Raw genomic sequence first — 25,552 nt, forward strand, 5'->3', positions numbered from 1 at the left:
AACTGTGTGGTCCAGTGGTTAAAGAAAGGGGTTTTAACCAGGAGGTCCCCGGTTCAAATCCCACCTCAGCCACTAACTCATTGTGTGACCCTGAGCAAGTCACTTAACCTCCTTGTGCTCCGTCTTTTGGGTGAGACGTAATTGTAAGTGACTCTGCAGCTGATGCATAGCTCACACACCCTAGTCTCTGTAAGTCGCCTTGGATAAAGGCGTCTGCTAAATAAACAAATAATAATAATATACTGTACGTACCTTAAATATAAACAATACAAGAAAGCTTAACTGCCAAAGAACAGGAGTTTATTATTTGCACAGAACATGCCCCTGTGGGCCGTACAGTGTAATAAGTAGGACCATTTTATAATACATGGATGTATATATTTGCATCCTGAGCCATTCGGGGGAAAATAAGGCATAATACTACAGTAGTGATGTCAAAATAGCACATTCGTCTAGAAGATTACACTTGACCCCGAGACCACTTTCAAACACAAAATGTCTTGTTTTCAATAACTCGACAACACCCACAATTCGTGGTTTTTAGGCACGTTTAACAAATCTGTCTTTGTGAAGATTTACAATCGTCCTCCACCAATGGGAGCACCAAACAAGCGAGAGAGACAGATAATCTTCGACTCTGACAGCGACTAAGAAAAAAAATAAAATAAAGCATACCCCATTGAAACACTTTTTCCTTAAATACATTATTCTTTGCAGTTAATTATCTATGCAGTTTAAGTCAGTATTAAAGAATATTAAATATAATTTTGTTTTAGATAATTCAAGAACGGTGAATTACACCGTTCTTGAATTATCTAAAACAAAATTATATTTAATATTCTTTAATACTGACTTAATTTACGTTATTATTATTATTATTATTATTATTATTATTATTATTATTATTATTATTATTATTATTCATTAAATTTGCTTGCAATTTGAACCTTAACACCCATTTATTGTCTTATAACGTCACTTAAACCCTAGATGGAATTATTTTCCTATAACTCACTGAAGCCCATCTAATATATTTATGATATATACACGGATAGTACCGGTATTATTTGATGTTATGGAATTCTTTTGATAAAATGTACTATTTAAATCTGTAAGGTAACTGAATGGCACAGTAAAGCTATTGCTGCAGAAAACATATTACATGCATTGCAATGACTGCATTGACTTATTTAAAAACACTTTTTTTTTTTTTTTTTTTAAGTACCCGTACACCTTGTACTGTAAAAGTTAAATGCACATAGTTGTTTTGCATTGAAATCCAATACAGTTATTGGTGTGCTTACACTTTATGCTTTGATTCTTTTATAGAAAGTTTGCTGTATTGTGTTAAAAAATATTTTAAGGCAATTCAACAATGAAACTAAACTTTTACAGCTAGTAAACCGTGAGCTCTGGTCCAAGTAAAATGACTGTAGACTAGAATGACGTGACCTCTGGATCCTTGGGACTTTCATCTGAGCTGATGTGCGGGCAGAAACAATCGACTTCAACCCTAATCAATTAAAACTGCCAGAGCCAAAAAAAAAAAAAAATTACAAGAGTGTCTCGTGAGTCTTCAGGATCTTTTGTATAATAATTTAGGAAGGTCAAAATAAGTCGATATAGCAGCATCTTATTGTGTGGTGTCTGATATATTGATTAACTTTAAAGCAGGGTGGATTAGCTACATGTTCTCATTTTGTATCAGTTAATTTAAATTGTCATGATATCTAGAATAATATGTAACAAAATTACATTGGTGTGCAGTCTAATTTACCTTAAGTTAGTCACAATATCAAATGGCTATTAATATGCAGAGGATTTACAAGTATAGTGGGACTGTATAACACGGAAACATAGTGATGTCATATTGTTAACCGTTTATGCACATCCATAATTGTAAACACTGTCATATTATATATAATAGAACAAAAAAGGAGCATGGTTATAAACTGTATATCATTAGACAAAAGACGTCTAGTTTTATAATCTAGTTTCTTTTTAGTGCTACAGTAGTTTTTTTTTTCTTATTAGTTTTATAACCTTGCTTTCAGGAAGAAGAAAAAGGTTTGATCTGCTTCTGTGTTTTATTTTGTTTCAAAGGGCTTAAAACTGGAATAATGTACCAGTAGAGCCCCATGGGTCATATTTGACTGCCAAATAATAATCTTCCTAAAACCTTTATATTGCTAAAATTATTAGTATTATTATTTTTGTTTTTAATGACACAAATGTCAAACTGAAAGACCAGTGCATTAGTCCCACAATCCAAAGTGCAGCTTTTCTGTGCCTTATTCTAATAGAGTACATTTAGTTCCACTTTGTACAAGGAGATCTGATTCTTCCACTGCAACAAAGTGCCTCTTTTCTTTGTTGAAAAGGTAGATTAGAGTGAGGGTGAACCCTGGAGACTAATACCCTGTTAACACTAACCACTTTTAAGGAGGCTTTGAGGCGGCTTAGCTCTTTTTTTGAGTGTAAATGTAGCCAACATAGCTGTTCTAAAAGTTGCCTGCCCTAGAGGGGGGGGGGGGGGGTGCTCTGCGACTGCTTTGGTCTGTTTTTTGCTCTACTGTGAACGCATCGGTCCTCACGCAAGGTGTGGTCAAGATGATGATGTCGGGCACGCACTACAGATTGAGGGCTATGAGCGCACATACAGGGCCGAAGCCATCTTAGGTCTGTGCTTGGATGTTTCAAAACAAAACTTTGTAGAACCAACTTCCAAAGTCTTGTGTACTGGCCCTATACAAGTCAACACAGATGCTGCTTGTTGTCAGGAGAATGTAAACTTGGAAGGCTTGTTCTTGTTGAGACTGCAGTGTATGGTATTATAGAGGAGTACATTTTGTATATACTTTGTTCCTGCAATGTAATAGTTCCCACTGCATTCATTTCTTTTTTCTGTTTCAGACAATTAAGATTTATCTGTTGATTTTGGGGTTTTTTGTTTTATGGCTCAGGCTAAATGATACAAAAAGATTGACTTTATACACCCAGAGATACATCTGGTGATTCATGCATTTGTTCCCTATTGATCACAAAAACATCTCTGTCTTACCAAAGGCAAATGCCTTCCACTTAACCATTTTTTAAAACCTTTAATTGAAGCGTGACTTAGCTGAGAGAATGGAGCTGCCTAAGACTGAAGACCCATCAGAAATTTACTAAGCTGGCTCGAAACTAAATAGCATTATTTGTTTCAGAATGGCTTCTCCGCAAAGGCAAGAAAATGAATAGCTCTGTTTAGATGGAGCCAGCTAAAAGAGGTAGCTTTGTATTGCTTGCTTTATTGTCAGAACATTCTTAGAAGATCGATGTGCTATATTGATGCACATTCCTAACCCTGTACTATGGAAGAGTGAACTGGTTGATTCATACATTTTACTATTAAATCTTTCACATATAGAAAACTAAATGTATTGTAGGGCTTTCCACTATATTACAGGAATTTAAGACAAAGTAAGACAATGACTTTTATGTAGTTGGTATTCATTTGTCTGATTTATATTGACTAGGTTGTACAGCATTTGAGTAGTACAGTAGCAGTATATTCTACTGTAGTAATGTTTTCTGTATAACTGTTTCACAGCAAAATCTCAGTCTGCAGTATTAAAATAGCAAAGGGATCATGATTAAGGCCCTGTGTAAGTCATGATTTTAACAATATTCTTAAGAAATAAAACTACATTTTCATAATTATTTGTATTTCATACAAAAAAGAAATCACATTAAAACTGTACAGCTCTGCTGTGTGCCTGCGTGTACTATTACAATGATTGTCATGTGACTATGTGCAATCTAGGCAGGAAATTAAAATACTACACATTGTAAACAAGACAATGGATGTCTCCTAAAAAGGCTAAAAATGTGTCTGCAGCAGATCACGTAAAGCAGCATCCAGCAGGAGTTTTACACAGCGATGGAGGTAAGCTCTTCTGTATGTCCTGCAACGTTACTATAGATTACTACCGAGAATCTGCTGTTGAAAGGCGGAAATCCAGAGCAGTACTGTGACTGCTTTACTTACAAAGAAACAAAAAACGGTGACTTCCATGTTCCAAAAGTCCACTGAAAACCGTGATATATACTGTATATATTACACACACACAAAATGCCTATAGTAAGTATTCACCCCCCTTGGACGTTTTCACAGTTTGTTGTGTTACAACCTGAAATCTTGATGCATTTAAGTGGGATTTTTTTTTTCCTTTGATTTACACAACTTACTCAACACTTTCAATGTGTGAAAAAATGGAGGGGTGAAAAAACAAATCAATTAAAAAATAAAAACCTGAAAAGTCTTCATTAGATAAGTATTCACCCCCTTTGCTATGACACTCCTAAATAAGCTCAGGTGCAACCAATTGCCTTCAGAATTCACACAATAATTTAAATAGAGTCCATCTGTGTGCAATAAAAGTGGTTCAAATGATTTTAGATTAAATACACCTGTCTCTGTAAGGTCCCACAGTTGGGTAGTGCATTCAAAGCAAAGATACTACCATGCAGACCAAGAAGCTTTCAAAACAACTCTGGGATAAAGTTGTGGAAAGGCACAGATCAGGGGAGGGAGTATAAAAAGATTTCAAAGGCATTGAATATCCCTTGGAGCACAGTCAAGTCGATCATTAAGAAGTGGTAGGTATACGGCACCACCCAGAATCTGCTTAGAGCAGGCCGTCCTCCCAAACTGAGCAGCCGGGTAAGAAGGGCATTGGTCAGAGAAGCCAGCAAGAGGCCAATGACAACTCTGAAAGACCTACAGCGTTCCATGGCTGAGATGGAAGAAACTGTGTCAACAATAGCTCAGGTACTCCACAAATCTGGCCTGTATGGAAGAGTGGCAAGAAGGAAGCCATTTCTGAAATTTGCAAAAGGCATGTGGGAGACTCTAAAAAGATGTGGCAAACGATTCTGTGGTCCGATGAAACAAAAATTGAACTATTTGGCCTAAATGCAAAGCGTTATGTCTGGCGCAAACCCAACATAGCACATCACCCAGGTAACGTCACCCCTACTGTGAAGCATGGTGGTGGCAGCATCATGCTATGGGGATGCTTTTCATCAGCAGGGACTGGGAAGGTTATCAAGGTAGAGGGCAAAATGGATGGAGCTAAATACAGGTAAATCCTTGAGGAAAACCTGCTTCAGTCTGCAAAAGACCTGAGACTGGGACGGGGATTCACCTTTCAGCAGGACAATGACCCCAACCACACAGCCAAAGTAACACTGGAGTGGCTTAAAAACAAGAACGTGAATGTCCTAGAGTGGCCCAGTAAAAGCCTGGACTTGTATCCGATTGAGAATCTGTGGCAAGACTTGAAGATTGCTGTCCACCATCCAACTGGACAGAGCTTGAACAATTTTGCCAAGAAGAATGGGTGAATATTGCACGATCCAGATGTGCAAACCTGGTAGAGACTAACCCCAAAAGACTCACAGCTGTAATTGCTGCCAAAGGTGGTACTACCAAGTACTGACTCAGGGGGGTGAATACTTATCTAACCAAGACATTTCAGTTTTTTAACTTTTCATTAACTGATGTTTCACAATAAAATCTTGCCTCTTCAAAGTGTTGAGTAGGTTGTGTAAATCAAAGGAACAAAAAAAAATCCCATTTAAATGCATCAAGATTTCAGGTTGTAACACAGCAAACTGTGAAAGGGGGGTGAATACTTACTATAGGCACTATATATATATATATATATATATATATATATATATATATATATATATATATATATATATATATATATATATATATATATATATATATATATATATATGATCACTAACTGTAGCAGAGGGTGTTCCTTCTCTCTTCTATAAAGGGTAAAAAAAGTCCTGATCCACCATGACTCAAGAGCATCTCGGTGCTTTGTTCCTGTTGAGCATTGAGAATGAAAGAAATGAGTGTACTGAGTGATTTATGTTTGATGAATTTACCTTGAGTCAAATAAATGTGTTAATTTTACATAGGTAAATAAATAAATTTGTTTGACTTCTTAATTTTTTTTGCAATATGTAATACATACTTAGACCCTTCCCTCCTATTTGCCTCAGGCCCCTCATAACCTTAATCCGGCCCTGTGTACACATAATTTATAAAATAGTTCAGTGCACATTCCGTGAAATATGATACTTTACTCGTGACACTGCGGTGAATTTTAAAGAACATTTCTGTGATTCATAGGGCCTTACTCATTTAAATGCAACAAGCTGGTATTTAACACTGCCTGTACCTAGGTAATCATGGGAGGCTTACTGAAAGTAATAATAGGGTTTAACATTCAGTTTTATTTGTGTGCTGAATTCTCAGAAAAAAGCAGTTTCACATCCAGAGAATATAACCAAGAGGTGCTTGTTGCCATGTGCTGTGCCATATACAGTAGATGTGGCTTCTGTTTTTTATTATGTTCAGAATAAACATTGAAGCTCTTTGCTTCCACAGTGGATGAAACCATTATAATCCATTTTCTCTTTTTACTGAAGCTCCATTTACTTCTCAGGCAAAACTCTCCTCCCTCCAGTTTCCTATCTAAATGGTATTTATTAATCGCAATAGTTATTATTTGTAATTGCATTGCTGTTCCTATTGCTGAAGTGATATAATTAAATAATTTCACTTTGGTTACTAAGCAGCTGCACTACATTGCCAGCCAGTATATATGTTGGAAATGTGCTAGTCTAATTAGTGAGATATTAAGTGAAAAAGCACCATTCAAGATAAAGCAAGTGTACTTTTTCAGTTGTATAAGGTACAGCTGTGTAACTGTTATTGTAAATAGGATTGTGCTGAAACGAATGAAATAAAAGCTGCTGCTTTATGAACCTAATAGTAATAGATTCATGTGGGGGCCAAGTAAGGATGCACCGATCCTGTATTCTTCTTCTTCTTCAAACATGCTGTATGGAAATGTTCTTTAAAACAATAGATTCAAAAGTTCTGTCTGACGTAATGGTGGCATGAAGTGCAATACTGAGTGCTTGTAACTTTCTTGTGTGTTGTTCCAAACATTTAGTCATATTAACTGTAGTCTTAAAATCTACATAAGGGTCTTGGGAAGAAATTATTCTGAATAGTTACCAAGTTGTGTTTTTTTTTTTTTTTAAGGTTTTTCATTGCAAGGTTGTAATTTTTTATTATTTATAGTAGTATGCTACACTGTATTTCATGTTTCCAGTGTTAAATAGTGCAATATGAATAATGCAATACAATCTGTAAAAAGTAGATTTTATGCTTGAAAAAGCAGATTAATGTAGGCATTTATAAATTGCCGGTTTTAGTGTAGCGTGACGGATAAATACTATTAATTTAGTAAATCCACCCATCAGTGCTTGTATATACATTTTTAAGTTCAGTAAACATGTCACATTTGATTTATTTCTGGCAGAATGTATATTATTATTATTATTTGTTTATTTAGCAGACACCTTTATCCAAGGCGACTTACAGAGACTAGGATGTGTGAACTATGCATCAGCTGCAGAGTCACTTAAAACAACGTCTCACCTGAAAGATGGAGCACAAGGAGGTTAAGTGACTTGCTCAGGTTCACACAATGAGTCAGTGGCTGAGCTGGGATTTGAACCGGGCACCTCCTGGTTACGACCCCTTTTCTTTAACCACTGAACCACACAGCCTCTAAATATAGCCTATCAAAATGCATACAGTAAGTGCAATACTTGTGTGGTGTGTACAGTTTAAAACAATGCATTTTCAAATACACAATATACATTTCATTATCTGAATCATTATCTGCCAATTATTGATATGTAATATCGGCAATCAGGATCACATTCTGGGCATCCCTAGAGCCAAAGCATCTTCAGCTTCTTATTTCTGATTTTGCACCCTGGTCTGTTAAAGACTACTGGATATGGTGTCCATAAAGTAGAAGTTATTTAGATTAATTAAAGGAGTTTAGCCAGTGCTGATATGTTAATTAATTCATGTTAATTCATTCTAGTTAATACATTCTAGTAATTATAATTAATATAGTTACAGTCATTATTTGATGCAAGTGCTATACCCTTTTCAATCTTTTTAAATCTTTTGAAGCACAGTCCATATCACCAGTGTGCTTGCAGCTCCAGTTGCAAGGGTTTTTTTTATTTTTTTTATTACTCAAGTACAGTAACAGTGGGTGTGAATAGTTATTTAAAATAATCATTTAAAATTGTAAATGCTAAATACCTTCCATAACAAATCGTGTTAATCTCGTGCTGAACTAAATTAAATCTATATTGGCTTTTACCCTTTTGAGTGAGATAAAAAGCTTGCTGCTTCAAGACAATGAAGAATGGACATGCCTGGAGAGTTTTTTGACAGCTAGTAGGCTGCCATCTAGTGTAGTCATTAAGAACTTGTCTTTGGAGTGGCATGGAGCCTTGTAAGTTTGTGTGACACAAGGTGCTAACCACAATTCCCTTTTCACAATGGTCTGCTCTTGCCACATACTGTACTTTCCCCATGCATATTTCTGTGAACTGATCAAGACAAATTAATTTAAACTGCAAAGGCTTACGAAGGAGTTAGTAACAATAAATAAACTAACAAAGTACAAGTACAAGTGAGGCTACAAGTTACTGTATAGTGGTTAGTTGCCTAAAAAAGTCGATAGGAAAAACCTTTTAAAACAAATCTAGGTTATAGGGAAGACAAGTATATAGGTAAGCTGTAAGTAGGCTGTTTCAGTACAACCGTGTGTCATGTGTGATTTCAAGCTTATAAAATTACTTGTAAAATAAAATATTAGTGAGATGAGGCCATGAGCTTTTTTTCATCCAGTTGGTTTGTCCAGGTCGTTTTATAATATGACTGACTTGAAAGGACGGTCATTTCTTCTGTCTTTGTATCAGCTGCTCTCTTTCTCAATAGCTTAAAGCTAAATTGCACCACATGAGTAGAATATCTATTTTAAAATTAATTTTGAAGTTTACAGAGTCTAACGCTGCAAATATTGGGGAAAGGAGGGCTAGGAGATTAATTGAATTCCAGGTGGGAACAGGAGATGATGGATTACTAAATTTGAAATTGCTGTTATAAATACTGTAAGTTATTTTCAAAGTAATAAAGTATGGGTACATTTTTAATCTTTCTATTGTAAACATCAGCAAGACTAATATAGAGCTAAAGAGATTAAGATCTGCCAGTATAGATCATTAAATAAAGATACCACAGTAAGTGTTAGAAAAAGACACTAGGCCAATTCTGCATCTTGAATTTCAGTTTTTCTGTCTTTATCTTGGCTTCTGGTTATCCATGCCAGAACTGAGCAATATATCAGTCCGTGAAGTCAAACATATGCACTGTTAAAATGGATCACATGACTCTGCATGTGTTCGGTAGTGACTAAGTGGACATATGCCACCATCTGACATGTTGGCATGGATTGTCAACGCTTCACTGGTAGTAACTATAAAAACTGTTTCATTATAATTTATAAAAAATAAAAAAGATTTTGAATCGCATCCTGGCTTCTGTGCTTAACCTTGTGAACACTAGTTGATGTCTCCTAAGCAAAGGCTCAGCTGTTAAGTGTTAAGAGTAGCAGTGATTTACAGTGGGGGAGTCTTTACCCTGTGTTAGCAGCAAGGGGTGCAAATGCACCCGAGTATGTTTAAAATGACCATATCTCATGACTCCTTGAAGATTGCGGGATATCCTTCCATGCAATTAAACTTGAATCGCTTACCTTAATTTTCATACCAAGAACGTCCTAGTCCAACTCGAAACAAGAGAAACCTTCGTCAAAGTCCATGCCTTTCCACCTTCCGAGTGTGGTGTGTCTTTCATATCCGTAACAACACAGTGCCAGCGCAGGCTGAGAATACATGTTTTTCAAATTGCATTCTAATTTCAGAATGATAAAAGCATCAAACCATGTGTCTACATTTGTGTATATGTTGCATATGTGGTAGGAAACAGACAGAGAAACTGAAAAGACAGTATCTGTGTTTTGTACTGAGCTGGGTAATGTGCCTTCATTGAGGCACGCGTTACTGACAGTTCTTCTCTTGTTGACAAGTTGTTTGTATCATTTATTTATATTTATATACTATACAAATATTTTCTCTTTCTGTATTTTATTTTATTTTTTGTATATAATACAGTTGTCAGTGAGCGGCACTTACTGCAAAATATGCAGGATAGAAAGTGTTTATTAACAAAATGTAACACGTTTTTATAAAAGCATGTTTTGTGTCAGCAACGTGATAAATCATAGTGTGACATTTAAGTGTTCTAACATCCACAAAATTGGGGTAATCTCGCACAAATGTAGATGTTGCATTTTTATAATGGAAGTGGAACCAGTGAAATGTCAAAAATTATGTTATTTTCTCCAGTTGTAAATTACACACCCTCCAGACCATTCCGAGAATTCTATCCTAATTATTACTAAATGTCATTTCAAATGTTTGCATGAGAACACCAGCAAAAAGTTTCAGTGGAACGATAGAGTTCTTAAAAAGGAGCAGAGCACAATAAGAAGTTTTAGAGCTTGTGTCTTTTTATTGCAATTTTATTAGCATTAGGGATTTCTGTCTTGTTTTATAATTGGTGTATGTGCTTTTAAATAGATTAACAAAAGGAGCCGACTACATTGTAGCCAGGTTTTGTTATAATTGTAATTAACAAACAATTGTAGGCAATGAAGGCTACAGTATACATACGTCGATTTTTAATCTTGAAACTGGTTTATTTTAATGACTAAGCCAATTTGGTCACACTGTACAAACTGTTATTGTAACATAATCAACTTGATATTTTGAATGGACTCTACATTAAAAACACTTAAAATCAGTTTTGTTGCGGGTTCCCAAGTGGCACATCCAGTAAAGGCGCTCCGCGTGGAGTGCAGAATGTGCTCTATAGTCTGGGTGTCGCCGGTTCGAGTCCAGGCTATTCTTTTGCCGACCGATGACGGGAGCTCCCAGGGGGCTGCGCTCAATTGGCTGTGTTGTCCTCCGACGCTGTAGCTCTGGGTGGCTGCATGGTGAGTCTGCAGTATGTAAAGAAGCGGACGGCTGACGGCACACGCTTCGGAGGACAGCGTGTGTTCGTCTTCGCCCCTCCGAAGTAAGTGCAGGGGTGGGTGGGATGAGCCTAAAAAAAAAATAATAATTGGACATTACTAATTGGAGAGAAAACAATAAAAATAATTGGCGACCACTAAAATCAGTTTTGTCCATTACTGTTGTTAAATGCGAAGGAACACCCACCCACCCTCCCCCTCCCCCCCACACATTTGTACATTAGTAAAACTAATAGATGTCAATGTTGAAAACACAATCAAAAGCTGTATTTTAATGGTATACTGAGTGGAAGAAAAAAAAAAAAGTAATTTACGCTCATTGCAGTCTCCTCTAAGCAGCCGTTCTAGCCACAGACCTAGTGCATTTAACAACATCACTGTGTTTAGTGTTTGGTACTTCTGCAGCGGTCTCGTTCATTTCCAGTGCCCTATAATACACCCACGGAAGCCAAGCAGCAGCGCTTAAATGTGTTTAATAACTCCCACACTTTTGTTCATTCCATATGCTGTTTTATGAGGTGTCCATCCGTGTTCAATGACAGTTCTCATGCTGCAGCTTGCCAGAAGGAGTCCATTTCCCAGCTGCACTGGGATTTCAATCTGTGTTCTTTTAAATTGTTGATGTTTTCTACTGATTTTCTGGCCTGACGGTTTAGATATAAAAAGCCTGCCCCACCTTTACAGAAACCATGGAGGACCGTATTGTGTTTTTGTGTAGTTTACTGTGCATAGAGCCTTTCCTTGCATAGAGGCTGGTCTGCTGGAAGCACAATGTATGAGGAAACGCCTGAGAGTGTTCCTTTGAGAGGATTTTCCATATCTGGAGTTAAGTTTGAATGCCTGGTGGTTATTTCATTGAGAGGTCACAGGACCACATTTAATGTTCTCTCAGAATTACAAATTAATTCGCTAACTGTGACAGACTGTAATGCTATTTTGTGAGAGTATTTTTATTGATATGGATTGGAAATTATGTAGACAATTAGATTTACAGGCCTTAGGCTTCAACATCTGTTTTCTAATGATGAGAAATTAGATGCTGTCTACAATAATCACGAGCAGTCATTCTTAATAAAATTAAATTGTCTGTGACTTAAAGGGTTGCTGTTTGTTTTGAAATGCCACACCAGGAGAAACAACGGTTCTTGACATACAGTAAATATCGCAGCACATGTACAAAATGCCTTGAGCTAGTTATGCTAATTCTTTCTTGGGTACCTTGAAGCACAAGATTCTTCCATCCACATGCCCTGTGTAGCCTTCATACCAATGCCCTCCCATTATCTGTGACTGAAATAATTCCATCCAATAATGCAGTTCATAAAAAGGGTTTTAAACTGGTGATACTTATTCTTGCAGGAGGATGGTTTTGGTCCATCAGGGAACCAGTGTTCTAATCCAGCCTGCTTTTGGGCTATTGTGTCGTTACTCTCAAAATGCAGAGAATTACAAAAGGAGCAGATGTCATTAATCTTAATCTTCCTTCATTGCAGCATCAAACAAACTCTCTTGGGATGCTATGATAACTAAATATACTGAACGATTTTAGCATTCCACCTTGCTAAAAAAGAAAAATGAAGATTGCTTCTCCACGGACAATTAGGGCAACCTACTACTGCTTGTTACCATAATGCTGTTATTGCTGTAACAAACTAAACAGACTTTGCTCCAATTATCTCCTGTAATCCCTTTATTAAAGATGAATTGTGTTCCTGGCCTATTTCAGGTTTTATTGAATTGTTAGCACCTGCAAATCCCGATTCTGCAGAGGCTGGTAGTGAGGTTTCGTAAGCAGATTGTCATGGTGTTAATTATGATTACACAGAAAGCCAGTCTGGAAGACAGTGATTGGGGGCTGAGATGCTGTGCTGTGTAACAAGGTTCCTACTAAAGTTTCCTCCGATATCTACCCGTGTATGAGTTTTAGAAGATTTGGTGTGTTGTAATGAAAAAGAAGAGGCGATTGAACAAATTGACGATGCAGGCGGTTCACTGAGTGTTTTACTTTGTCTTTTATGTTTGATCTACAGTATAGGAATATGGCTTTTGCCAGTCTGTATTTCAAATGAGAGCATTGACACAATTTGTGGTTTAATTACTGGAACAGTGAAACTTTTAATGGGGTGAATGGCAAGTACAGTATTTTATTCAGTGGTTGTTTTTGACATTAATGACATTTTTGGACAGAGAGATTATTACAATAAAAATCTGTGTATACAGAAAATGTGTGTGTGTGTGTGTTTTGCATTTCCATGTTGTTTTTTTCAGCTTCAGCTACATCATTAAAATGTTGTTACAAATAATGATAATGTTCCCGAATAAATGTATTTTGCATGAAGCTAGTGGTCATTTATAAGGCTGTCACTGGACATTTACTGAATTAAGAGAGCCATTTCAAAGATTTATTATGCAGTAACAGTGTACAAGTGCAAGGTTTTTACTGATGAAAAAAGGCAACCCAAAAGGGTCGACATACAAATTAACAATTCAGTTCAGTAAAACAAGTATATTATTGAATACTGTGCCTCTGGTTCATTCAACTGGGCATTTTGCATTGCTTGTACACCAGAAAATGTTTCCATTTTCATGCATTACAATAAAAGTACAGCAGTTAACCAATGCTACTTAAATTAAACAAATATAAGTTATTACTTTCCTATTTAACATTATAAATATGAGGATTCAAAGGATTTTTTTTTTGGTCCACATTGTACATTGTATAAGTTCATTTTAATGTTATTCAAAATGGCCACACTATGTAAAGGTTGTTTGGTATCTTTCTCCATTGTGAAATCTGATGTCAGGCCACCAACTTTTTTCATTTAGGTCTGTTATGCAGCATGGAATGACTAAACTAGTGCACTCTAGTTCTCCAGTGTAAAACAATATAAAATTGAATAATATATTCTTTAAATAGGTTATGGAAGTGCAGAGATACGCATGCAACCCCAATCACAGTATGTTTCTGCAAAGTCTGCCATGATGTTGCTATTTCCATGCATGAAGTCTACAGACAGTTCAATCGCTTTCAATATTGTTGACTAATTGGATTATAACGGTGCTCTGTGAAGCATTAATAGCAGTGCAATACAGTTATTATTTATTATTTATTTATTTTTAGGCAACTTACAGAGACTAGGGTGTGTGAAGTAGTGGTTAGGGCTCTGGACTCTTGACCGGAGGGTCGTGGGTTCAATCCCAGGTAGGGGACACTGCTGCTGTACTGCTGCGGGGACCTCCTGGTTACAAGCCAGTTTCTTTAACCACTGGACTACACAGCCTCCTGTTCTAAAATGGTCTAAAATGTAAGACCTTAAAATGTTATATATATGGTTGAAATACTGGATTGGACATTCTATTACTAACAACCACCATGACAAGTGGCGACAGTCTTTTAATAATGTGTGTGTGTGTGTGTGTGTGTGTGTGTGTTGTTTTTAAATGATATAAATATGTTTATATTGTCAGTATGTTGTTCGCTTACATGCTTTATTTCTGCCAAGAAAGATTCCACACACTGACATTCATCCTTGCAATATACCATATATTTGTGCATCCAAATGAACATATAAACATGGAAAGATTAAATGTTATGTTAAAATCAAGCACATGTTGTTCTGAGAGCAACATATTCTTTTAACTACCTTTCTCTCAAATAACTTAAAGCATTTACAGTAATTTACATTTACATTATTATCTACCATGGGGCTTTCAGCCATTTTATTGCATAGGGCCGCATTAATGTGATCTACAGATGTTGGCTGGAGAACCCCATACACCATAGGAGAGGTCAGAGGTGTTATTAAGTAATAAGACACTCCAAGGTGTGCATTGTTGTGAAATGATGCACTACTAGATGTGTTAAGCACAAGGCTAAACAGAATGGTGTGTCTTATTGTGGTTATAAAATTCCGTAAGACAAAACTGAGTAGAATACAGCCCGCCGCACACAGCCCGACTCAAGCCGTCCCGACTCATCTTATCTTATCTCAACTAGCCGTACAGAGTCTGGATGAATCGTAGCAGTGTGCGTGCCCTTAAAACCAAGATTATGCAGATTTCAGTCGGGATGGCTTCAGATTTGAAGACTGAACATGTTGAATCTTTTTCAGACACAGTTTCGTTCAGATGTGATCAGTCTGTCTGTGTGTGGTGGTTGCCGACCAAGACTGACTGAGACCGATTAGTCATAAAGGTGCCAACCAATGGTGAAGCAGGTTTAAGTGACGTAGCTTGTCATGCAAGTTTTCATACAAGATGGCATAATATTGACCGCTTTAGTTCCACAGGTAAAAATACATTAGTCTTGAATTGCTCTGAGTGTCCCGAATTAAAAAATACCAGATATGTGCACATTTGAGTATTTTTTTTTTAGGCGTTGACTAATCAAAGGTAAATTATCAATTTACCTTTTTATTATCAATCTACTGGCAGCCTATATTTTCTTACTGCACTATAACAGAAGTAACCGGTGCGTCGATCTCCAGTAGTTCACAAATAACAACACGCTGAAAAAAACCACCACCAAAGTCAAATAACAATCAACAGCTTGGATTTTATTTGCCACAGGCTAAAGTGTAGTAGACAAACTATACAAAAAGTCAAACACTGCCTGAAACATTTGCACGGTGTAAATGGTCAATAGCTAAATTAATAGTCTAAGCGCTTCTTTTGGTTGCCTCGCGGCGCTGTCTCCGCCGTCTAATCAGCATACGATGCCATGCATAATATGAGGGTCGCTATGTTGGGCTAAGTTAATACAAAAATGTGTACAGGGCAGTATTAATTAAATTTGCACACATAGTAATCACCAGTATCTATTTGTGGTCAGTAATTCAGTCTTAGCAGTGTGCGACACCTAGTCGGGAAAAACTCAACTGTGACGCCAAACCAAAACTGAACACAACTGATCGCAGAATCTGTGCAAACTCAGATGAGATGAGTCGGGAGGCTGGAGTTGGGCTGTGTGCGGCAGGCTTAAGAATACAAATGCTTAAGAAAGTACACTGCTTGAAATCTTGTTCAGCCAATCAGGGTTCTCTGTTCACCCAATCCATGTTACAATGAACATTATATGACAATGCTATTTCAATTACTAATTTCAGTTATTTCAGAAATGTCCATCATTAGTACCGCACAATTTGAATAATAAGTTGCATAATCGATTGACAACCAATGGTATGTATCGCGGTACTTTGATACATTACACGTATTTAGGAAAACCATAATTGTGATCAACATCAGTTTATGTTGAATATGTTTGTGTGATGAGCCACTGTACTGACTGGTGTTGTGTTGTCAAATCCCTAAAAGATAGGTTTGTTCTTACAGGTTTATTCAGGAGACGGAACACAACATGGGACCCGGGCTGGCCAAGCAGTGCCAGCTGCGAACATTCCTCACTTATTACATCAATGATTTCTTCCTCAACCAAGTCCGGATTGAGATTAACAAAGAGATTGAGGCAGTGACCAAGGTGTCCGACCCTCTGAAGGTCCTCGCCAGCGCAGACACCATGAAGGTGCTTGGAGTGCAGCGGCCTCTCCTGCAGGTAAACACAGTGAATTTCAGATACTGAACCCTACTGTAGCTTTTCTTGTTGTACACATCCCTTGTTTGACACAAGTATATTCTCCAGAAGAATTGACAATACCTAACCGTGTATGTGGGCTGTTTATTGTAATTATTGAGATAATTTAAATGTTAATTTACTCATCCACAAAAGTTACTGAATGCATTTTACTTGAAATATATAAAGCATGAAGTTGCTGTAACTCGATAAACAGATGTACTCATGCATTGCGTCATAACCTGATTATACAAAGACAGTTATTTACCAGTTTCACTGTGTTGTCAAGTTTTCTGATCCATAACTAACTGTTGCTAGTAATCAGATCTCTTTACACTGTACCGCTTTCAGTTTTTATTCTGGTACGGCAGTACGAGAAGATGCTTAGTACTGGGTATTTTACATAAAGAGGAGTTCCTTTGTAGACCATCGTTTTTGTGGAAGTCTTGAAGATCAATAGGTTTTACAAATATTAGACAGTGTTGGCAAGTTGCATTCCACTTATCTCAGCTGTATAGAAGGTGCTTACATAAAATGTATGTACAGTACTCACTTAGACTGCTTTCAGTTTTGGAACAGTTTTTGGAGTACCTGGAATAGCTTTTGGAACACTGCCTATGTGAACTCTCAGCTCAAGTGTTCTTTCATCTTTAAGTGTTGGTGGTTAATTGTGTTAAAAAGGGCACAGGGCGGTTTTTACCCAGCAGCCAGAGTTCATTACTGTTTGTTTATGATGATGATGTTTATATAATTAGGTACACAAACATTTCTAATTTCTATCCTGTGGGGATAACGAGTGCCTTGCTGAACAAGCAATGTAAGTTGATTCCAAGAGTAATTGTTGTGCCCCCTTTTTTATTGTTTTTTTTTTTTTTTTTTTTTTGCTACTTTGTCTTTATGCTGCTTTTAGCATCCATTGACTTTTGATATTTCTGTCTGTTCCACAGTTGGCTATGAACTTCCCAAGTAGGCTTAGACATCCTAGCCAACATTGAGCAATCACCAGAGCAGTAAAAGTGCTGAAACTTCCTCATAACTCTTCCTACGGCATGTCTTTACTGTGATGCTATCTGTTGACTTGGAGCAGGAAGGATATTTCACTTGCTGAGCTTCTGCCCTGTTACTGATTGATTAATTTAATTACAAACACATCTCGGACAGCCTGCCTAAACCTCACCGAGATTGCACCCATAAATCTTCATTTTGCCTCCTTCGCTGGGGCCCCGGACACAGGCTGTCATCTTTTATGTCCATAGCTGGCACACTTGGCTTAGTCATACATGTTTGTAAAACACCAAGATATTGGAATAATTCTAATATGTCTTTAGTGAATGAATCAAACTCCCTAAATGCAGTGAGGTTGTTTTTTTTTTTTTTTTTTAAATATCCACCTACTATATTTTTTAAACATCACCTAGTATATTGCACTGTTCATGTTTGCTGACGATATGACGGATCAAAATAGAGATTTAATTTCTGTCTTTAAATTTCTTAATCTCAAAGAAAAAGTATTTGCTCGACAATACATTCCTGTTGGTTGCACTGGAGAGATCTAAAAGAAGGTTGAGGTGGTGTTAAGTTGGCATTGGTCTGGGTGGTACAGGTGGATCCTCTGTATTTATAAGTGTAACAATGAATAAATACTGTTTTAAATTAGTTAGAACCACACCTATATCACTACTTTTGTATATTCCTATTTACCATAAAATGCAGTATATAAATCACACTATATAAGGTAGGGTTGTGGCTCCCATTTGCTCCATAATGCCATTACAGTAGCCCTTTTATACTAGTTATAAGGCGGAACACAAATAGCACAGTCTAGTAACTATGGCTCCCCACTGTAGCGTTATGAAAGGTGAGCACTGTGTGTATAACAACAAAGTGCAGGTACTCATATGCACAGTCAGGTGTAAACATTTAAAAAATTTAGACAATTTGAGTGCCAATGAATAAATACTTTAAAAATGTATACATATTGGTACACGATACATTTATAAATACAAAATAAGCCTTCAAAAATAGCTGATCAATTACAACCAATTCACCACAAACAAAGAAGCTGAAATACTGAAAGCTGTGTACTCTCTGCCTGTATCACTCAGTCATGTACTGTAATATACCACTTAAGATGAACCTTAAATGACAAGCATTAAGAAATATTACACTATGCAGTAACTGCTGTAGAGAGGGGTTTGTTTCAAGATATACTAAAAAAGGGATAATGTTATAAAAAATGGCTTGGCTTCCTCTCAGCCCAGAGCACACTGACGGGCAGCTCATTTGCAGCCGATTTGATGGCCTATGAAAATATTATACCTGCTGGGGAGTTTGGAGTGCCTGACCCGGAACAACATTTGGAGGTCCAGAATTTTAGCTCAAGCATGACTCTATAAAATAGAACAAAGTTAAAATATGCATTGAAAAACAGAACTGGAAAGGGACCAGTTTACAAACCGAACAAATCAATCACCTGACCTGACTGTTAATCACCAGAAAGGTTTTTGTGCTTATTCAGTTTAAATTTAGCAGCAAAGTCGATTTTTACTACAGGAACATTTTTTTGTTGTCATTTTTATTTATGTATTTATTTTTGGCCAATTGATCTGTCTTTTCTCTTTGATCAGGGATTGAAATAATTTCTGTCCTTGTTCTATATAAAATACATCTTTTGAAAGCTGTACACTATTTAACCATTGATTCTGTTGTGCATTTTTCTATCTGAATTCTGTAAAGCAAATACAAAAATATGCAGATTGAATCAGGTATTTTTACTGTTTATGGTTAGAAGTCAAAATGTTTGACTAATTGATAGAGTTTCTTGTTAGGTTTCCTTTGAAAATGTTATACAGGAGTTGCTATTTTTTTATTTTTTGTTAATGCCAAAATAGGAAATATTCCAGAAATGTAGATGGTGTCATTTTTTGCCCTTTGCTGTCCGAATTCTACACAAGGATTTGAGGACTTGATCAGTCTACACATTTTCCACTTGAACAAACATGAAACGTAATATTTGTCAGGGCAGTTTCTAGGTTTTTAAAGGTTGGGTTTTAGATTCCTTGTTGCAGGGATACTCAGAAAACATCAGTCAATATTAAGCATTGACGAAACAGTATAGCTAGTGCTCCAAAATGTTTGCAGCTGTGAATATTTCTCATCTTGCTAAAATGGCCTGACCTTTTTCAATGGAGAAATAGTTATACTAAGTCATATTAGTATTTATTCATACTGAGGAAAAATTGCATTTTATTTTTCTCTTCAATGTATTCAGTTGTATTCCTAGCTCTTCACCAGAGCATGAAATGAAAGTCCAGTTGCTTCCTGCTGTAACAGAGACTTTAAATTACCCTGCCATATGCGCAAATAAAATATACAGAAGGCACATACATAGAAAAATCACATCAAAGTAAAATGGAGTTTGTGCTTTTGTAATTTTAGTAAGGCTGAAGGTGAGTATTACAGTATTTATTGTCTCCCATGTGTTAGTTTTGCTGCACTGGCCTTTTTCTTCTCTGTATTTCATTTCTCATCCATTTAACTGCAACTTTTTCTCTGTCTTACCCTTTCCTCTTCCATACATTCTCTGACTGTACTCTGTCATTCTTGATTTGTAGAAGTGCACCTACTTGACTGGTAGCCTTTTTTTGAGTGTGTGTGTGTTTTTTGTTTTTTTGTTTCCTGCACCTCAACTTATGATTACTGACTATTTATGGACTTGTACTGTGTAGTAGGGTAAATGTTGAGTCCAATAGATTATCTTGAGAAAAAATAAGACATTTTGTTCTTAAATAATTGACTATTTTTGCTAAATATGAGTGTGGTTAGTGTCACCGGCTGCCCTGCCCTGCCCTGCCAGCCTATGGACAAGCTGCAAGTGTAATTGGCAGATGAGGTAACACTGAGTGGGCATGAAGAGATTTCCATTCTCTCGCTCTCAGCTCCTTTGCAGGGCCTGTCCGGCACACAGCTGTACCACAGGCGCTTGGGAAAAACTGTTTAAAGTATCCTTTCTCGTTCCCAGCTGAAAAGAGGTAGCTGCACAGACCGAAAGAGCCATTGATAGAAATGGCTTATTAATTTGCTCTGCACTCGAGTGCTGTTGTTGAAAAGAGGGGGGCAGGAATGGAGTCGATGACTTTGATTAAAAATTTTTGTTTTGGGAGTTTTCATTTAGGAAATATAAAGAAAAGTACATTTAGGTTATATTGAAGGATATTTTGTTGAGTTAGTTGTTGATGATAACAATGCTTGGGTAGTCCCAATTATTATTATTTTTGTATGTATATGTGTGTGTGTGTGTCTGTGTGTGTGTGTGTGTGTGTGTGTGTGTCTATATATATATATATATATATATATATATATATATATATATATATATATATATATATATATATATATAATAATGTAATTGTATGTCAAAATAATGTGATATCTTGTAACAATTGTAAGTCACCCTGGATAAGGGTGTCTGCTAAGAAATAAATAATAATAATAATAATAATAATAATAATAATAATAATAATACAAATTTATACATTCTGATAAAAGCTTTAATAGTTGTGTGGGATGGTGATGGATTTCAAAATGACTAAGATTTGATCTATTTAGACCTCAGTTTATTGGGCAGCAGTGTGGAGTAGTGGTTAGGGCTCTGGACTCTTGACCGGAGGGTCGTGGGTTCGTGGGTTCAATCCCCGATGGGGGACACTGCTGCTGTACCCTTGAGCAAGGTACTTTACCTAGATTGCTCCAGTTAAAACCCAACTGTATAAATGGGTAATTATATGTAAAAAATAATGTGATATCTGTATAATGTGAAATAATGTGATGTCTTGTAACAATTGTAAGTCGCCCTGGATAAGGGCGTCTGCTAAGAAATAAATAATAATAATAATAATAATCAAGAATGGGAAGTTTGCAAAAAAAACATAACGAGTGCCTTGAACTGAGCAGTGTAATGATTCTGTAGTAGCAGGATGCAGCGCACTGTTTTATGTATTTCAACACCACTCTTTAGAATGATTATATTCAGTCAGGTAGTGAGTAAGCACAGAAAATGAAAGCACTTCAACCCTTAGGGGTGTAACGTAAGAGAGAAGCTCTGGAAAGTTTGAGAAAAAGGAAAACTGCTGTGTACCAAAATGATCATATATAGTGACAAATACACTCAACTGTAGTGTATTTTCACTTTGTTCTCACTCCGTGAGGTCCACAGCAAACACAAGACTGTCTGTCTGTTTGATTTAACAGGGCGGTGCCTGTACTTTTATTGGACAATCCAGAGCCGTAGACAATGATCTAATCAATATAGGGTTCAAAACACAGTTCAGGTTCTCATACAAAATCCAGGTTAATCCGCCAGAAGGGTGGTCAAAACAGTCAAAGTCATACACAGTATTTAAGCCTTCCTTTTTCTTTTTAGTTTTTAAATCAGTATCTCTTACCAGCATATCTCTCTCTCTCTCTCTCTCTCTCTCTCTCTCTCTCTCTCTCTCTCTCTCTCTCTCTCTCTCTCTCTCTCTCTCTCTCTCTCTCTCTCTCTCTCTCTCTCTCTCTCTCTCTCTCTCTCTCTCTCTCTCTCTCTCTCTCTCTCTCTCTCCTTGTACTCCTTCTCTTTTCGTGCTGTGACCCAGCCCTTTTATAGGTGGATGATTACGTCTGATTCTGAGCAGGTGTGGCTAGCTACTACACCCTGGGCACCTCGCATTGTGGGAATTGTAGTGTGCTGTGGGTGGCCTTTTTGTGAATTGTAGTCCTTTCCCTGCTGCCATTTTGTGTGATGGTAGAAAGTGCTGTCAAAACCTCAGCCCTGACCTATTTACCAGCTATAACCACACCCTTTGCTTTGTCACAATATATATAGAATACTGCATAGGCGAAACCTAGAAATATCATTACATTTCAAATTAGGTGACAGTGTTAAGAGATATACTGTCAGGTCACATATGTCATTTAAAATGTTTAGATTATTCTTTACAATACAGATCCCCCCCCCCCCCAAGTGAGTGACTGGGTTTTAGTTTGAAGCCCAGGTTTACTAGGTTTTGACTCCCAATTTGGGTTAAGACAGGGTACTGTATCTTTTAAATGTTAAATCCAGCCCTTTACAATTTATTTTACTGCCTAATCATCTAAAGCCGGTGTGTAATACAAATATTCAATCAGTTTTGAAGAAGAAGAATCTTAAAACATATCTGCTGCTTTGTTTACCAGAATGATTATCATGATTGGTCACAGGGATATCAGCAATAATGACTTACTGTAGATCACACAATACCAGCAGGTAATACTTTTTGTTTTATTATAATTATACTGTTATTGATATTTGACATCTAATTATGTTTTACTTTCCGATATGTATTGGTGACAGTTGATGGATGGTGCCCCTCTGGAAAGAAACATTAAAAAGCATGACAGTATGCAGTTAGGTTCATAGCGTTGACTTTGATTAATTAAAACCATAGGCTTGGTTTGGGCCATCTTGTCGGTGCTTAGTCCTACTTCATTTTTGATTGATGATAAAATTGGTTAAAATGAGCAAGGAAATCAGAGCACAGTGTGTAATATTTGTTAAGATAGAGCACTGGCTGTCAGCAGTCAGAACACCCTGCATCATACTTGAAGTGATGTGGCGTAACGGTCACCATGCGGCTGAGGTTAAGTGTCCTCACCCAGCTCTGATGGGCTCAATGAAAATTAATGGAAAAGCATTTGAGCCGTTTCATTGGTTCGCCTGAACAGCTTTAACCACACGATATCCGCTGCAGAGTTTCCTATCAGGGCATCAGTCTTGGAACTGCTGCTAATCTTTGTGAGTTCTGCTAGGGGAATCAGTAGAAATGTAGTTGTGTAATTAAAACTGGGAAATGTTCATTTACATTCATTAACTTTTTTTTAGAGGCATGCCCGCCTAGTTCCCCTAACTCGATGTTATTGTGTACCTATTAGAATCCACAATGGTTTCTTTGCAAAAGTATTTCCAATTCCAGTTAGAACTCCACTTAGCCCGTGCTGTGTCATCCTGTTTTACTGACTTTGGGACCAGTGTTACAGAGGTAATATTCACTCTAAAAAGCTACACTGTTTGCATCACAGTGCCTGTGGAAAAAACGTGGAGGGCAGCTTCATAGGTTTCATGTAAAAGAATATCATTTTTAACTTAAGCTTTTCCATAGATGAATAAAGACAATGTAAAATACACATTGCTCAATGTTTGCTATAGCATCTTGTTTAATTGCATCTGTGAGGTAAGAAAGTCATAAAATAGACAACTTCAGGCGTGTTGTTTTTTCATTCCTTGTTATTTGCTTACATGTTGTCTGTTACGTCGATCTAATCATATGGGGATTTGTTTTTTCTTTTATTTAAGCAAGTTCTGTGTACTCAAAGTACTTAAAAAAAAAAAAAAAAAAAAAAAAAAAAAGAGCCCATTTGAATATGTTTTGAATCGGTACTTTGCTCACTCGTTTGTGACAGCTAAATAAAACACAATAACTTACCGTTTGAGTATCAGAAAAGGTTGAGTGCTGCTAATTCTCTTTTTTCTTGGCCTGATTACTTTTTAATGATTCGTTGGAAAGATGAATGGCGGCATTGAGTGGCCAAAATTAGAAAGATTGGAAGCTGCTGGAGTATTTGGTATAAGGTTAATGTACTTCAGTTTCATTCTTTACTGTGTCAGTCATTTCTGAAGTTATTGAGCTGAGGCTATTCAAGAGTGCAGAAGTAGACAACCGGATTAAATGTTTTTTTTTTTTTTTTTTGCTTGTTAAGACATTGTGATAGTACGGAGTAGAGTTATTGAGTTGGATGGTAAAAGGGAAGAAAGGACTTGGGCAGTTGCATTTTGCTTGGTTTTATGAACGTGGGGGACAAAGAAAAAAGCCAGCAAAGTAATTTTCCACCAATCTTGATCTGCTTGGATGCGTTAACTTCAGTGAACACAGTACTACTAGCCTCAGAACAACACTATTCCTGTCCCACTCTCTGACAGTCCCTTTCTCTTCAAAAAGGAGAGCTTTCAAATAGATTGAGTAGGGCTGGCATAGCTCCGAGCTCATAGATGACCTTAGCAATGTCAAGAATGTGAAATACATGTTGACAAATGGTGCCAGAAGTGGGTATTTTTTATTTGACATTTGCAAATATTTTGTGACATGTTTCATAGAAAAAAAAACCTAAAGCACTTATTTTGGTTGTTTTGATGTCCTTCTGCCTCTTCATTGTAATTTGAGTTGAGCTCTTGTAAGAAGCTTAAAGCAGAGAATCTAGAGAGCATCCGAGATCATGCTGGGTAGGCTCTTTGAGTATAAATATGTTACTGTGATCAGTGGTCATGTAACTAGCCTGCTTAAATAGAGCCTACAGTGCTATTGTGATAAACTATTTGATAAAACATTTGAAAAGCTATCTTGAATATTATTTAAATCTGTTAAGGAAAGGGAGTTGTAAAATCAACTTTGTGACACAGTACAAAAGCAAACCTGTGTGCAGAAATGTATGTTAAAGGAGATTACAATGTGATTTAAATTGTATTTTAAAATGCACCTTACTATTTTATTGTTTACAATGATTCTGCGTGTTTCTTGGTTCTGTTGCTCCAATATTCAATTATTTAACTAGCTTTAAATAAGCCTAGTATACATTTTTTTAATCAGAAATGGCAAGCAGCAGTATTTTCTGCCCTATACTTGTCTGACACATCTAATCAGGAAAGAGAAGGATTCTACAGACTCCAGTCTAAGGTCTAGCAGTAATGCAGGTCTTGATTGTGCTTGGCAGGAACATGGCTTACTTTGGTTACAATCACAGTGGTTGTCTTCTTGACAACTGATACAAAGCAGTTCTCTGTAATGGCTGTGTCAAAGGCTTTGCTATTCAACCTGCAGTATTCAGGAAGTATATACTGTAGTACATATTTAAAATATTGCTATCTCAGAAA

The 25,552-nt window shown here is 36.8% G+C and overlaps 1 protein-coding gene across 2 annotated transcripts in view; it reads left to right on the forward strand.

Moving 5' to 3' along the window:
• LOC117415271 (exocyst complex component 4-like) overlaps nt 1-25,552 on the forward strand; it is a 133,247-nt gene that overhangs the window by 70,409 nt on the left and 37,286 nt on the right. For both annotated transcript variants that reach the window (XM_034025390.3, XM_034025391.3), the window contains exon 11: nt 16,374-16,593. In XM_034025390.3, the coding sequence (XP_033881281.1) occupies nt 16,374-16,593 (220 nt within the window). The remainder of the gene's footprint in view (nt 1-16,373; nt 16,594-25,552) is intronic.

This window comes from Acipenser ruthenus, chromosome 7 (genome assembly GCF_902713425.1).
Source record: "Acipenser ruthenus chromosome 7, fAciRut3.2 maternal haplotype, whole genome shotgun sequence".
In the NCBI taxonomy this organism is placed as follows: Eukaryota; Metazoa; Chordata; class Actinopteri; order Acipenseriformes; family Acipenseridae; genus Acipenser; species Acipenser ruthenus.